At 39.4% G+C, this 15,469-nt stretch overlaps 1 protein-coding gene across 3 annotated transcripts in view; it reads right to left on the reverse strand.

Moving 5' to 3' along the window:
• Positions 1 to 4,471: 4,471 nt before the first annotated feature.
• Positions 4,472 to 15,469, reverse strand: part of LOC108154151 (dnaJ homolog subfamily C member 16) — a 31,392-nt gene continuing 20,394 nt past the window's right edge. For all 3 annotated transcript variants that reach the window (XM_017284306.2, XM_017284305.2, XM_017284304.2), the window contains 5 exons: positions 12,584 to 12,744; positions 10,646 to 10,900; positions 10,359 to 10,584; positions 8,148 to 8,530; positions 4,472 to 4,824 (listed from right to left, as the gene is read on the reverse strand). In XM_017284306.2, the coding sequence (XP_017139795.1) occupies positions 4,606 to 4,824; positions 8,148 to 8,530; positions 10,359 to 10,584; positions 10,646 to 10,900; positions 12,584 to 12,744 (1,244 nt within the window). In that variant the 3' untranslated portion in view covers positions 4,472 to 4,605. The remainder of the gene's footprint in view (positions 4,825 to 8,147; positions 8,531 to 10,358; positions 10,585 to 10,645; positions 10,901 to 12,583; positions 12,745 to 15,469) is intronic.

Here is a 15,469-nt window from a genome sequence, read left to right on the forward strand (position 1 = left end):
AACGAATAGAATTTCTTAGGATCACTACGAAAGTTACTACTACTTTGCAAAGGTAATGATTATAACACTGACTATTAACGGCAAGGAACAGAGAGCGATAGGAGGAGTATAGAGCTAAGGCCGACGTGGAGCCCGACTTCTGGTACTTTTTAAAGAGCCTGGATTTATTGTTTTTTAAGTGTGACAAATACTTGGAGAACCAGGGAGGCTTGGACCATACGGGTACAGTGATATCTGGAACAAATGTATTAAGGGCGAAGTAAATAGAGCTATAAATCGAGCTAACAGTTGCATCTATGTTCGGTAATGAATAAAGAAACGACCAATCAATACGCGAGAGATGTTGATCCAAATCGATAAAGTTTGTTTTGCGAAAATACTTTATGTGGCAAGGAGCCATGGAACTGTCAGCACCACCAGGTCGGGTACACTCAAGGGATATTGTCAAAGTTGGATGGTAAGGATCTTCAGGGAGTGATATTGGGCTTGCTCTAGATACCGTAGCAAGAGAAGCATCGTTAACAAACACGAGGTCAAGAAGTCTCTTCCTAATGTTTTTAACAGCATTAATTTGGACAAGGGAAATATCCGTTAGCCCATTGATAAAGTCATTGGGGTAATTGGGAAACAACAGGTTAGCGTCATCGCAAGCCAGCCAAGAAAGAAATGGGAGGTTAAAGTCCCCCACGACAATCTTTCGATCATTGCACCCTAATGCAGATACGACAGTATTAATTGCTGAGAGGTGGTATAAGTAAAGCTCACCATCAGACCTGGGAGGAATGTAGGAGCAGGTTAAATATAAAAATGCCGAACCAACACGAACTTTGACTGCAACAAATTAAATTCCATGGAAGTTATTGAATGGATCAACATCAACATCAAAAGCCCACTCTTTCCAAGTACCTCGGCATGAAAACTTGCATATCAGAAACTTTAATAGCTACACAGTAATAAGGTAGGTGAGGTTTGGTTAGGTTCAGGCGGTAGCCTGGGCCAGTGATGAAACACCCCCAAGCTCACTTGGACCTGTAAAAAGGTCCGTTATGATGCTGCATGGCATGGCAGTCCCATCCGGAGGCTTGGATGAATTTGGACAAGATACCTGGCTTGACTTCGGACAGGTCCGAAATGTCCGTGAGGAAAGCGGCCCCGAGAATACGGAGACGACAATTTTCAAGGGCCGGGCAGTGGCAGAAAAAGTGGGGGACCGATTCCTCCTTTTCCTCGTCGCGACAACTCCTGCAGAAGTCGTAATGAGGGATTGACAGTCTAGAGGCATTAGTGCCGATCTGTCAGTGTCCCGTAATGGCTCGAGTAACTGCAGAGCACTGTGCTCTGCTGAGTCTATACAGCTCGGCTGAGCGCTTCTTCGATCGATATGGCCATATCAATCTTGAGACTTTACAGGAAATGGTCTCGGTAGTGAAAAAGAGAATACGGTTTCCTCGTTCCTGTGGTCCGAGAAGGAGTGCTCTTCCAGGACCCTCCAGGATACGATGTTCCCATGTATCTCATGAGAGGCAAGTATAAGGTCCAGGAGCTCCTTGCGGTTTTTAATAATGAAGGTGGGATCACTCCCCCTATTTCATAGGACCATCTGGGTGTTCAGTAAATAGTTGAAAAGGTACTCACCCCTTTCGTTAGTGTCAGTGCTTCCCCACTGGCAGTGGTGTGCATTGGCGTCGCACCCTACGATTAGGCCGGTGTCCTTGGCCTCGCAGTCTGTGATTAGCGCCCTGAGCGCCTGTGGAGGGGGATTGGGTTGATCGTGACCAATGTACGTAGAGCAGATCCTCAGTGAGCGCTGCTGGCCTTCGAGGCCCACTGCTGTTTGGTCTTCATTGCTGAAATTTGGGAGAAAAATAAGTGTAAATCTCTTTCCAAGAATTCAGGTGCGGGTTTTACCTCCGGTGTTAGATGTATATGTCTTTTAGTCAGGAGTGCTCAGAACAGAGACCCGAGGATCCAGGGCTCCTGAATGAGGACTATGTCCGCTCCACCCTTGGCTAGGTGGAGCAAGAGAGCAGCGCATGCTGCCTTACAATGGTGGAGGTTTATCTGCAGGAGTATCAGTGATATTCCTGAGGTTCACCTCCACCATTGTCTTGTCATGGTCGCTCTCCGAAGAGACCAGCTCCTCCCCGACCCCGACGTGCTTTAGATCCCTAGCCAGATCGCTCACGTCTGACACGTATCCATCTAAGATGTCATCCGACACCACTGATGCAAGTATATATATTCTTGATCAGCATCAATAGCCGAGTCGATTGAGCCCTGTCTGTCTGTCCGTCTGTCCGTCCGTCTGTCTATCCGTCTGTCCGTCCCTTTCAGCGCCTAGTGCTCAAAGACTATAAAAGCTAGATCAACGACGTTTTATATCCGGACTTCTGTGATATGTCACTGCTACAAGTATATTTCAAAACTTTGCCACGCTTACTTCCGCCCCCACAAAAGGCAAAAATCTGTGGCATCCACAAATTCAAAGATACGAGAAAACAGAAAACGCAGAATCGTAGAGGATGCCCATATCTTCTAGCGTGCCAAATCTGAACCAGATCGTATAATTATAATTATAGGCAGAATCTAGAAATCAATTTCATTCTTTCTCGCTCTGTCTCTCTCTAACACACAGGTTTCATGGTCGGTTTTGCCAATTGCAAAATATGAGTTCAAGGATCTCAGAACCTATAAGAGCCAGAGCAACCAAATTTGGTATCCACATTCCAGTGATATCGGACCTTGACCGTTTTGTGTCAAAATTTCGCCACACCCCCTTCCACCCACGCAAAGGACGAAAATCTGGGGCATCCAAAAATCTCAGAGACTATCAAGGCTAGAGGAACCAAATTTGGTATCCACACTCCTTTTAGATCTCACTATAAAACGTATATCTCAAAATTTCGCCCCACCCCCTTCCGCCCCCACAAAGGACGAAAATCTGTTGCATCCACAATATTGAAAATTCGAGAAAACTAAATACGCACAATCATATAGAATGACCATATCTATCCGGTTGCGGAGTCTGGATCAGATCGGATAATTTGTATGGCCAAAAGGAACAAATTAATTTGCAGTGGCTACGCAGCGCCCGACATCACGCTCAGACTGATTTTGTGTCTCTCTCGCACGCTCTCTTTGCATTTAATATTAGCGGCGTCTGCCGAAGGAGAGCCATACTGACTAAGTATCGGGTATAAATGTAGAGTTGCGGTCTCCGCAGCAACTCACAACGTTCCCCCTCGTTCGTTTATGCAAATTTGGGCCTCTTTCATGACTTCGATTTAAGTTGACGGTTAGTTGTTGTTCCGAAAAAGTAGACGACCATGTAAACTTGCCAAAAACAAAATTCATGTCTCTCGAAGGCCGGTTAAAATAGACAACAACATAAATCTTTTATTTATGATGCTGACGAAACCGACATGTTCTGACAGAAAAGGAGCTTTAAGTTTTTTTGGTGAATTATGGTGTTTTTTTTATTGTTATTTCAGAGGTATTGATTTTTTTCCACGTAACTTAAGTATCTTATATCTGGTTGTATTGAACTTTGCAATTCTTAAATGCTGATAAATGTAGGCTTAGGCAGGCACTTTGTAGTTTCAGCTTACCGTCTGGAAAATATTAAGCTTTCAAATTCAAAATTGATTCGGTATATTTATTCTAAAATTTAAAAAGTCCGTAAAAAATATTTCTTTTGCTCTCTTTTTTCGTGTATAAGTACATTAATTGGGCGTCGTTTAATTAAATTTTATATTTAAAAATTCTATGCTCAGGTGCAGCTATTTGAACAAAACTGCCAAAATTGTATGTAACCCGCTGTCCTGCAAGTTCACGATCGTCGTTTTATTTTTTTCGTGCTTCATTCCTATTTCAATAATATCCTCAATAAATATTTACGGTATTATTAATTTTAAGGTACAGCCGTAAAATTGTAAATTATGTTTTTACGTTTTGTTGATTAGCTGCTGGCCCTAACTAGGGATCAAAGGTTTTACCATCGTAGCAGGCAGTCCCCTTGGTTTATCTTGTGAGAGCCCCGCCGATTAGCTGCTTGACAAATAGCAGGGAATTATTGGCCTTCAGCCGCTTATTCTGTTACTTGTCCTGCTAAGCGTTCTAAGCGTGCCTTCCTACCCACGTCTGCCGAGCGAAGCTGCGCTTAGCGATCGGAGCTGCAATGTAAAGAGCAAGCAAGCTACACTTGCAATTTGGGTGTCTCGCAATAAAGTACATACCGCCGATTTATATCTGCGCCGGGTTTTATTTAATCGAAATAATTAGTCGGCCGATCGGGGATAAACACCATTATCTCCACAACTGCCAACCAAAAAACACATTGCCCATTCATACTTCACTACTACTAAATAATAGCAGCTTCAATTTCATTCTGACTGTTCAATACTGTTAGCCCGAATTCATTGATAAGTTAAAAAGCTTCATATACATTTCGTGCCCTACAAATTACAAAGCGTAGTTATTTATTTAGTTTATTGGAAACTCAGAAATAAGTTAAAAATAAATATTTTCTGGAGGTTCGTTCCAGGTACACACCAAATTAAAAATTAATTAATTACTTATTTTTTTTTTATTATATTAATATTATAATCATTTAGTAGGAAAATCTGGCCAATAATTTATATAATACTTATGTGTTGTACCATCAAACAACCGTTCAAGCCAATTGTCAAGGCTGTCAAGTAAATTATTTTCAAGGAGAACTTTTATTTCTGCATCTGACTCTTCAGAAAAACTTGTTCCTAGAAAGGTTCCGACTTCTGGATCTTCATTTATGTTAAGCAGCTGCTTGGTCATTTTTAACAGTCTCTGAAATTAAAAAAATTGTTTAATTATTTTATGGCATCAAATTGATTTGTTTCAAAAGAATAATAAAAAAAAAAACGATTTGTATTAACTATTAACCTTTGCGACTCAATGGCGATTTAAAATTCAGAGTCGTTAAAGCTTTTGGACATGGAAATCAAATGTTGTATACAGACTGTTGTATATAAATGAAATTTCAGCGGCTCATAATTGGTCTACTGCCGAAAACATGGTGGACAGAATATAAATGCGACGCAACACACACCATTAAGTTCATTAAAGCAAAAAGCTATTAGTTTAACCTGCGCGTCTTTATTCACCAAACGTAAAAATAATATTAACATAAGACTATATGATAAGTTAGATGGTAATCAATCAGAAAGAAGCGAGCTAATCAAACGTTCTAATCCATTTAAAAATCAGACACAAGAAAACTCAAGGAATGACAAAATGGCCAGCGAAATATGTATCAAGGCGACGAATTCAGTAACTTTTGTGCGTCGGTAGAGATTGATGAAGAGGAACATATTAACGTAGGTTTCGAATTTGGTCCCAATCTGGCAGAAAAGTGTAGGGAAATTATTAAGACATAGTATTTACACAAAGAATTTGACTTTAAAGCACAACCAAAGTATGAGATGCAGATTCGTGTAACAGAAACAACACCATTTCATTGTACTCCGCGTCCTTTATCCTACCATGAGAGAGAGAAAGTAGCTGAAATAGTAGATGATCTGTTAGAAAAGAAAGTAATCCGTCATAGTGAGTCTTCTTATGCTTCCCCGTTGGTCCTAGTAAAAAAAAAATCAGGAGAACTTCGAATGTGTGTCGATTACCGTGGCCTGAACAAACGAATTGTGAAAGATAATTTCCCATTGCCCCTTATTGAGGACTGTCTTAAGTTTTTAGAAAACAAGCGCTGTTTTTCGATTATAGATTTGAAAAGTGGGTATCATCAAATAGGCGTAGAAGAAAAATCAGTTCCGTATACATCGTTTGTGACACCGCAGGGACAGTATGAGTACTTGAGAATGCCTTTTGGGTTAAAAAATGGATCCGCTATTTTTCAGAGATTTATTTTGGAGCTCTTGAAAGACTTTATTAGGAACAAAAGCATTGTAGTGTACATGGATGATATATTAGTAGCGACCAAAACAGTTGCAGAACACATGGATATATTAAAAAGACTATGCATTCGGTTTAGCGAGAAAAATTTAGAGATAAATCTAAAAAAATGTAGGTTTGTCAATCGAAACATCGAGTTCCTGGGGTATAAAGTTAATCAAAAAAAAAAAAATACCCAGTCCCTCAAAATGTAAAAGCACTGCACTCATGCTTGGGATTCTTTTCGTATTTTCGACGTTTCATGTTGTCATTTGCGACGACAGCTAAGCCCTTGGTGCAGTTGTTGAAAGAAGGTGGTCCGTTTACCATGAATAGAGAACAGGTGAAGACTTTTGAAACTCTTAAGAATGCGTTGGAAAATCCTGCGGTATTAGCCATTTTTAGCCCAAATAGAGAGACGGAATTGCATACAGACGCTACTTCATACGGTTATGGCGCAATACTGATGCATAGACAAGATGATGGGAAGATGCTCCCTGTGTCCTATTATTCCGGCAAAACAACAGAAACAGAATCACGTTATCATAGTTTCGAACTAGAGACATTGGCTATAATTTATGCATTGAGGCGTTTTAGAGCATAGGTCCTTCAAAATAATCACGGATTGTAATTCGTTAGTACAGACGTTAACCAGTCCTAAGGTAGCACGGTGATCCCTAGAGTTTGAGAACTATGATTACTCTATTATGCACAGACCTGGGGCCAGTATGGCGCACGTTGATGCGCTAAGCAGACAAGATCAAGTGACGAATATGGTAGAGGATGGTTATAGAGTCAAATACGGTTTAGAAAAGTCCAATTTGGAAAAAGATGAGAGTAGAAACCAATATACAAGGAATAGCGTAAGTAGAGACAACCCGGGTAGTGAGCATAAAGGTACCGTAGAGAACCCTGTGATTAAGTGTAGAGAATTAAATATCAGTAGCGAGCATAGTAGTACCGTAGAGAACCCTGTGATTGAGTGTAGAGAATTAAATATCAGTAGAGGGCGTAGTAGTACCGTACAGAACCCTGCGATTGAGTGTGGAGAATTAAGTGCAGTAGGATGTAGATTGGGAAATAGGTGGAAATCTGATAATAGAGAGAACCTTGGTAGTGATTGTAGAGTTAACATAGAGAATAGTGAACATAGGGAAGAGGATGGATCGAAGATTGAAATTAGAGATTTTAGCCAATGTAGAGGAAGTGTTAACGATGTGGTGGGGGGAGTAAAGTACATTAGTAGTAGGAATTCAGATAAAGAGAAAAATGTGTTGAGGATACAGAAGAGAGGGACAAGTTAGAGTTTCAGGGGGAAAGATTACTAAAATCATTGATAGTTGGGGTAGTAGGTGCAACGCCAGAAGATGTTGATTTGATATGTCAAACAGAACAGATGCGAGATAAGGAAGTAGTTAGGGTTCGAAAAATGCTAGAGGATGGAATTGAAGGAGATTTTGAAATGGTAGATGGTATTGTTTACAAGAGGAGTTGTGAAAACAAACTATGTCTCTATGTACCAATGTGTATGGAATTCGCGGCACACAATCACCGGTCGCCATCATCGCGAGCCTTTATCGATTCGCTTACATTTCTGATCAGAATATGACTGACCTACAGAATGCTCGCGTGCAGAAGAATAGAATTGGTGAAGGACCCAACAACTGCACCTTTTTAAATGCAATACGAATGAGTTGGAGGACGTTCGGCGGGTATTTATAAGTGAGAAATCGTGCAGACGTTCATTATTATTGCATCGACAAATGTTTCGATTGGCTATTCATACCGCCTCACTTGCCCAATTTTGGAGGTTTATGGGAGCCAGCAGTGATCACCGACAAACAGCGTTTTTATCGCTTCGTAGGATCGACGAACTGCTGCCAAATCAGGCTACAATAAACTCTTGTCCTCTTGACTCTTGACCTTGGCGTCCTTACGCCATTTTTAATTTTGTCGTCCGCTGATGGAGTTTTCCGAGGTAGATATTAAGGTTCTAAACTTCAATCGACCTTATAAAATAACCATGTGTGTTGTTTAAAAGATTAATATTTCCCAAACTATAGCTTTAAGCCAGATTGACACTTAAGACATTAATTTTCAACTTATTCATAAAAAACAGATATTCTGTATGCCAAAATAACATTGTTTTTAAATAAAACAAAAAAAAAGTCTGGAAAAATATAAAAACATATATTAAATATATTTTTGCAGCTAGTACATACCTTTGTCCCACGAACCGACTCAGGATGCTTGGCGTGGTACATGCAAAAATATTTACGGTGTCCATTCAAAGCTATTACAGTTCCAACACAATTTCTTGGATTTACTTGCAATTTTTCATTAGAACTCAATGATAAACGAAGAAGTTCTGTGTACCAAGGCAATCCCTTTTCAATAAGCATATGCCCAAATAATAAAGTTTTAGTTTTCCGATATGGCCATACAGCTTTATGAAAATGAGGTAGAAGCTTTTTCCGACTTTGAACATCTGTTATTAGCAATAAAGTTCGGCAACCGGGCTTAAGCAAACGAACCATTCCGTTATACTTTTCTGCTCTTAGTTCATATAGTTTCAGTTCCGGGGTTAGGTGATTCGGTTTTCGAACTAGAGGAAAAAAAATAGAATTAATATATGTAGGCTATTCAAATTTTCTTGAAAGTGATGTGTGATATGTGTTTAGCAACCAGATTAACTAGTCTCGAATTTGAACTCATACGAAAGGTGTTTCAACTTGACCAAGATGAAACAGTATATTTAAACTTTTTTTTTTAATTGTTTCATAACTTTTATATAAAAGGTATTCTTTTAAGCCCCAAAAGTATTAGTGATGAAATTTTCGACCCAAACCATGTATTGACATATGCAGAACGATATTAACTTTAATCTATATAGCATAGCCAGGTCCACCAGTAGAGTAAAATCCTACTATTGTTTATTACTTGCACTGCGAATTGCGAATAGTTCTTCAATCCGACACCGTCTTGAACCGATCCCCCCGTGTTTTCAATCTGACTCCGTTTCGAATCGAGCTAATCAAACAGACTCGACTTGCTCTCGTCTCGTAGCATGAACTTCTGCTATCCCTTCTATTCTGTATTGCATTATATACCTTCCCCAACAATAATTCGTAATAAAACGAACAATCTTAGAATTTTTATATAAAGAGCTCAGTAGCTCAACAGACATGTGATGTGATGAGTGATGCTGTTGCGATGTCTACAGCCATGTCTTTGACATTTGACATTTTTCAATGACATGTTCCCGTTGCGCAAAAGCGTTGTGCCGCCTTTTCTGCATTTAGGTGTGCTTGGATGTCCAGAGTGTCTATTACATGGACGATATCGTTATACAGACTACCGCCGTTATACCGGCAACGAATGACTGGGAAAGCTAAAGAATGTTTTTAATGCAGCAGCTGAATACGGGCGAAAGATGAAGTGGAAGATCTGCAGTCGACCATTAAATTTTTAGGTCATCAAGTTGGAGCAGGTGAAATCAAGCTACACTCGCTTTCAATCTGATCTCAATATCTTACTGCTGTGTAAGTTTATTACACATAAATGCCTGAAAGTGCAAAGTAAGTAAAGGATCCATTTATAACAAAAATTCTGTATACGTCACTAGTTCGTCCGATCCGATGGTATAGAATCAGTCCCGAAAAACTTTTTTCCATTTTTCTCGCAGAGGGGTTAGATGGGATGCAAGTGTGAGACTGGCATTCCATCCTAAGTTAGTGGTAGGAAAATGCTTGGTGTGATTTTTGTGCACAAATTGATCAAGGGTGACGTAGATAGCCTTGATCTGTTGAGCCGCATAAACTTCACGATTCCTATTAGATATAGTATAAACTTTAGATCGAATTATTCCTTGCCTGAACCGTTAGGGTTGTATGCTTGTATTATAATTCCCTCTACCATATTATATTCACCACTAATTCCCTTTCTCTTATTAAATTTCGAATAGTCACGATTCTTTCCCGTAATTAGTGGTTTTATTTGTATTTTTATTTTGAATGAGAATTTTATTCTCCTAGTAAGTTAAGTTCGAATTTTCCTTGCATATTAGTCTAACAGCTATCTTTCCTGCATGTTCGGGTTCGGTTTGGCCACGCGGCGCGCGTCATGCGACATCGCCACTTGGTCAGTTGGGCGAGAGGAGTGCTGCGATTTGGTGCAGTAATTGCATCGATATCGTTATAGCCGTTATAGTTTTTGGTGGTTTTGAACATAGTGATTGATTACTAGTATCGGCATTTTTGACCATAATGATTGGGTGTAATTTTTAATAATGTGTTACCCCGTCTTGTTACCGGGCTCCAAGACAGCCCACTTTATAAATATTTGAGAATATGAATTACACTTTACGTAAAGAAATGATACTGTAATTTTCATCCAGAATGGAAGATATTTAAATTAACCTAAAGTTCACTTACTTGTCACATCGGCAAGATGTCCCTGTGCCTTTAGGTGTTCCTCTTCAGCCCTAACGAAGTACATCAATATATATCCGACACCAAACATAAACCCAATGGTACCTAATAGCGAAAAGGCAGCGAAAAGGTGCTCGTCTTCTACATTTTCTGATAAATAGTCAACCAAATAAAGAAAGTGCGTTATCCATTTACTAAAAATTCCTTGAGAATGCTCGTCCAACAATTTCTGAAAATATTTAATTATTTTGTATCGCTTATGTGGAAAATGTTGAAATAAAATACAATACCTGAACAAAAGCTTCGTAGCTTAACGCTTCAGATGCCTTTAATAGCTTTTGTATTTTGTGAGTGAGTCCAGCTTTTGTTTTATTTATTATATTTTCAGTTGGAATAGTAGAAACCAGTGTAGCATCCTGTTTTGCATCAAATACCCATTCGTATTTCATGCGCGTATTATCCCGACGCCAAATAATAACGATTTGTAGATGGTCTTTGGCAAATGATCCTTTTGATAGAGCATTTATAAAATTTGGCTGTCTTTCCTGGAAAAGGTCCAGATATATTATTGGTTTGTTATGTATGCGAATTTAAATGTATTAATACGGAATGGAAAAAGCCGTCGCTAAATATAAATAACTTTTTTATAATATCAACCCTAAACACATCCAATTATTTGTAGCATGAGGTTTGGGTTCTTTAAATCTTTTTATTTCAATGCTTAATTTCGATTATAGTTTTTATAGAAAATATTAAGAAATAAGATTTATTTGTTGAATTTATTAAAAAAAAAAATTTGTATATATTAAAATTAATTTAAATGATAAAAAGAAAAAATAATTTGTATATATAAATTTTGATATAAAAATTAAGTCATAAAATTTATGTTCAATTTTTATTATAAAAATTATAAAAAAAGTACCCAGATCTTCCTTCAGAAGCATTGGAGAGAACATTTGTATTGGGATGAAAGACTACCTGCAGTTTGAGATCTCTCAGATTTAATTTCCTCGCGTGAGTCATCGTTCTAGTATGGCTATAGAGGTTTGCGGATTTTTTGATGCCAGCATAGAAGCATACGGCGGTTCCTAAGCAGGAATTAAGTGAAGCCCATTTGCTAGCGAAAATTATGCACATTTTAACGACCCAAAAAAATTACCGTCGAGCCAACGCATCCCCGCTTCAGCAAAACCTCGAGACTGAAAAGTTCTTTGTACACTTAGTTTTTGTTAATTCATCCTGTGCACATAAAAAACGAAAAATGTCTTGCATCCGTAGCATGGACGACTTTCATAAGAAAATGGGTAAGGGTAAGGTAAGGGTAAGGTGGTGGTCTTGGACTTTTACGCCACCTGGTGCGGGCCCTGCAAAGACATGGACAAGAGCGTCAAGTCCATGGCCATCAAGTACTCCACAAAGAAGATGGTCATCAAAATCAATGTGGACCAATTCTTAGATCTGGTGGATCAATACAAGATCAAGAGCATGCCCACTTTTATCTTCCTATAGGGAACGACGCGCCTTGCCCGCTTCAGCAGCCCCGATGAGCACAAACTAATTAAAACTATGGAAAAGCTGACCAAGTAAATCCAGCCAATCAAGCCTCAGGCGGGAGAGTGCAGGCTTGACCGCAAATTTAAGCCTACCTTTTTTTACTGAATGTGCGTTATGTGTTTTGTAACCCTCGAAAGAGGGAAATTGTCTTTGTGTATGTCTAGAATATAAGAAATATGCAATTTTTGTAAAAACTGTGAAATTTGTCAAACACAACCTTACAGAGAAAATTTAATCTTTTGGCATTTGCGATGTCGCCTTAACATAACCTCAATCTCACATGATGCGAAAATGCGAAAAGAAAAAGAGAATGTTGCCCTAAAACTATATTTGACTAAAAAAAAAAAGGGAAAAGGAATCTTTACAGTTCAGTTTTACTGCTGGTCGGATTCATCAACAACATTATCTTGGATAAGGGATGGGCCAGCCAAATTTCAAGTTTTAGTGTCAAATTGAGTGGTATAAATTCAGGAGTTGACGCCAGCCCCATTCCATGGCTATGTTCCCACATCTTTAGGTCTTGATGATATAGTCTCGAGATGCTGAACAAAAATATATGTCCTTTATGGAGTCGATAGGGAAGGTATATTTTGAACAGTTTTTATATGGGTACTAGGCTTATATAAAGAATTTACACCGATAAAATAAATTGCGATTGGCGTAAAATACGTTACCTTAAACATATATGCAAATCGAACTCTCTCCACACTGTATCTACTGTGTAATGCAATTTCTCTCATTGCACCCCTTGCCACATTGTGTTCATCGGTGTTTTCAGTGATCAGAATTACGCACAAGCGTTTTCTAGGTCGGTTCCATTCAGCCGGGCATACACCTTGAAAGAAATTAAATACATATTTTAAAAAAGCCAGCATTTTGTAACAAAAATTAAAGGATTAATAAGCGCATAGTCTTAGGAACAGCAGCTTCCAATAAGACATTTCCTATAATCTATTCTTATAACGTATCTCCCAATTCTATTAAATTATCTGTTGTCCCGCTCATCGTAATTACGCTCTCAATACATACACGCACAGACACATGTAACAGTCTTACTGATTGTATAGCATTGCTTCACTCTTTTCTTGCTCTGAGTCAAAATTCTCGTCAAACGCTCAGCATCACAGGCCAGTTGGAATTGCCGTCGAGCGACCAGCACGTTTGTGCATGTAGAGTTTGACACCTTCTCTTAGCTAATGCCCACGCCATTTGACTGTGGACATTGAAAAATCCAACAATAAACTCCTAAATAAAATGTCACAACGGAAGAATCGTATTTTTAAATGTGGAGTCAGAGTTGCCGACAATAGGTTTGCATTTGAATAATCAAATGCAAATCGAACGGATTGAGGATTATTCGGTCAAACTCTTTTAACGAAATAAACCACTTACAAGTACTTACTTACAAGCGAAAACTATCCGAAGGCCCTAGAAAAACTCAAAAGCCGTTTTAATAATCCTACCTTATATAGAAGGTATTGAGGCATTTTTTGCACTACAACCTGTGGAAAAGTCAAACAGTCAGCAGCTTCGCAGCCTAGTGGATAAGGCATCCGCTATCTTGAGCTCGTTAGAGTCCATCGGCAAACCTGAGAATATTGTTCACGCTATGGTTATATATATTGTAATGGAAAAGTGTGATCAGCAAACTCGGAACAAGTGGAAGGAATCGCAGGACTACAAAACTCTGCCAACCTGGCTAACATGCACACAGCTTTTGGAACGCCACTGTCAGTTTCTCCATTCGTCTGGAAACTCGGCTGGTACTTCGTCACAACAAAACGCTGAAACCAATAAGTCAAATCGTCATTCTATCACTGATCCGTCGTGTACACTTTTTCTAGTTCTGGTAATAAAATCACTAACTGCGCTGAGTTCAAGGCTATGAACAGCAACCAACGGTACGACAATGCAAAACGCCTCGATCTCTGCATCAATTGTTTTGGAAACGTTCATAGAGTGGCACAATGTTCATCGACTCATCGTTGCCGATCCTGTAATCGGACTCATCATTCATCTTTGCATCACTCTAAGCCGCAACAGCCACCCCAATCATCAGCAGGAGAATCTTCAACTACAGACCCGGTACTTCAACCAGCGCAACCCTCCTGGCAAACGTCTGCTAGTCAGTCTTATCAAGCTGCTTCACACTCTCATATGGAGATCGCAGCAGATGATCAAATTTTGTTGGCAACAGCTATTGTGTTGGTAAAGGATGCCTCAGGTGAATACAAACTGGGTAGAGCGTTGCTTGATTCATGTTATCAAGTTAATTTTGTAACCGAAACCTTTGCACAAAAACTTCGCCTTCGTCGAGAAAGACACCAGATTGGAATTCGTAGTATACGAGACTCCTTTACTAGTTTGAAGGCTCGTACGACTACCTCTATTAAGTCACGTACATCTGGCTATCAGCTCACTCTCCAGTTTGGAATTATATCCCATATTGCCTACCAGCCAGATAGTGAGATCGACATTGGAACCTACCTGCCAACACTCCATTGGCTGAAAAATCATTCTATGGGACTAAACGTGTTGATCTGCTACTGGGACACGAAGCCTTCTATGGAGCTCTAGCTGTTGGCCATATTCGCATTGGTACAAATCTTCCCACTTTGCAGAAGACTCTTTTTCATTGTGTTGTTGCTGGGAGGTACCAGTGCCAACAGAACAGACAGCCTCCATTGTGCTTGGCGACTGTAGAAGAGCCGATCGACAGAAACTTGCAGCAATTATGAAAAGTGGACTCAATTGTCGATCCAAGCGCTACAATTCTCCCAATTCAGCGTCGCTGTGAGGACCATTTTAGGGACACAGCACATAAGGATGCCAGTGGGCGAACTATCGTTCGCTTGCCTTTCAAAGAAGATCCAAATTGTCTTGTTCCTTCGATAGAGCTCAAACTCGATTTTACCATTGAGAGAAAACGATATGTCCATAGATGACAAACCTTCCAGAACAACACATTCCTCGAAAATAGGCAGAAAAATGCTGTTAGCGTGAGGTAGCTGGTACGGATACGGAGTGGAGGCTAGCGAATAAATTTGCAATACCAAAATCAGAAGCTTCTGTTTTGTTCTGGTAATGAAGGGAAGGATGAAAGGCATTTGACATATGCTTAGAGGTAACAAACGAAAAGAATTTTTCAGGATCACTACGAAAGTTTCATCCCGTCTTCTGGTACTTTTTGTAGAGCCTGGATTTATTATTTTTTAAGTATGACAAATACTTGGAGAACCAGGGAGGCTTGTACGATACAGGTACAGTGATATCTGGAACAACAATAGAGCTATAAAACAAGTTAACAGTTGCGTCTATGTTCGGCAATGAATAAAGAATCGACCAATAAACAAGCAACGAGCCATGGAACTGTCAGCACAACCAGATCGGGTACACTCAAGGTATATTGACAGAGTTGGATGGTAAGGATATTCAGGAAATGATATTGGGCTTGCTCTAGATACCGTAGCAAGAGAAGCATCGTTAACAAACATGAGGTCAAGAAGTCTATCCCTAATGTTTTTCACGGCATTAATTTGGACAAGGGAAATATCCGCTAG

This window comes from Drosophila miranda, chromosome 2, assembly GCF_003369915.1.
Source record: "Drosophila miranda strain MSH22 chromosome 2, D.miranda_PacBio2.1, whole genome shotgun sequence".
Taxonomy (NCBI): domain Eukaryota; kingdom Metazoa; phylum Arthropoda; class Insecta; order Diptera; family Drosophilidae; genus Drosophila; species Drosophila miranda.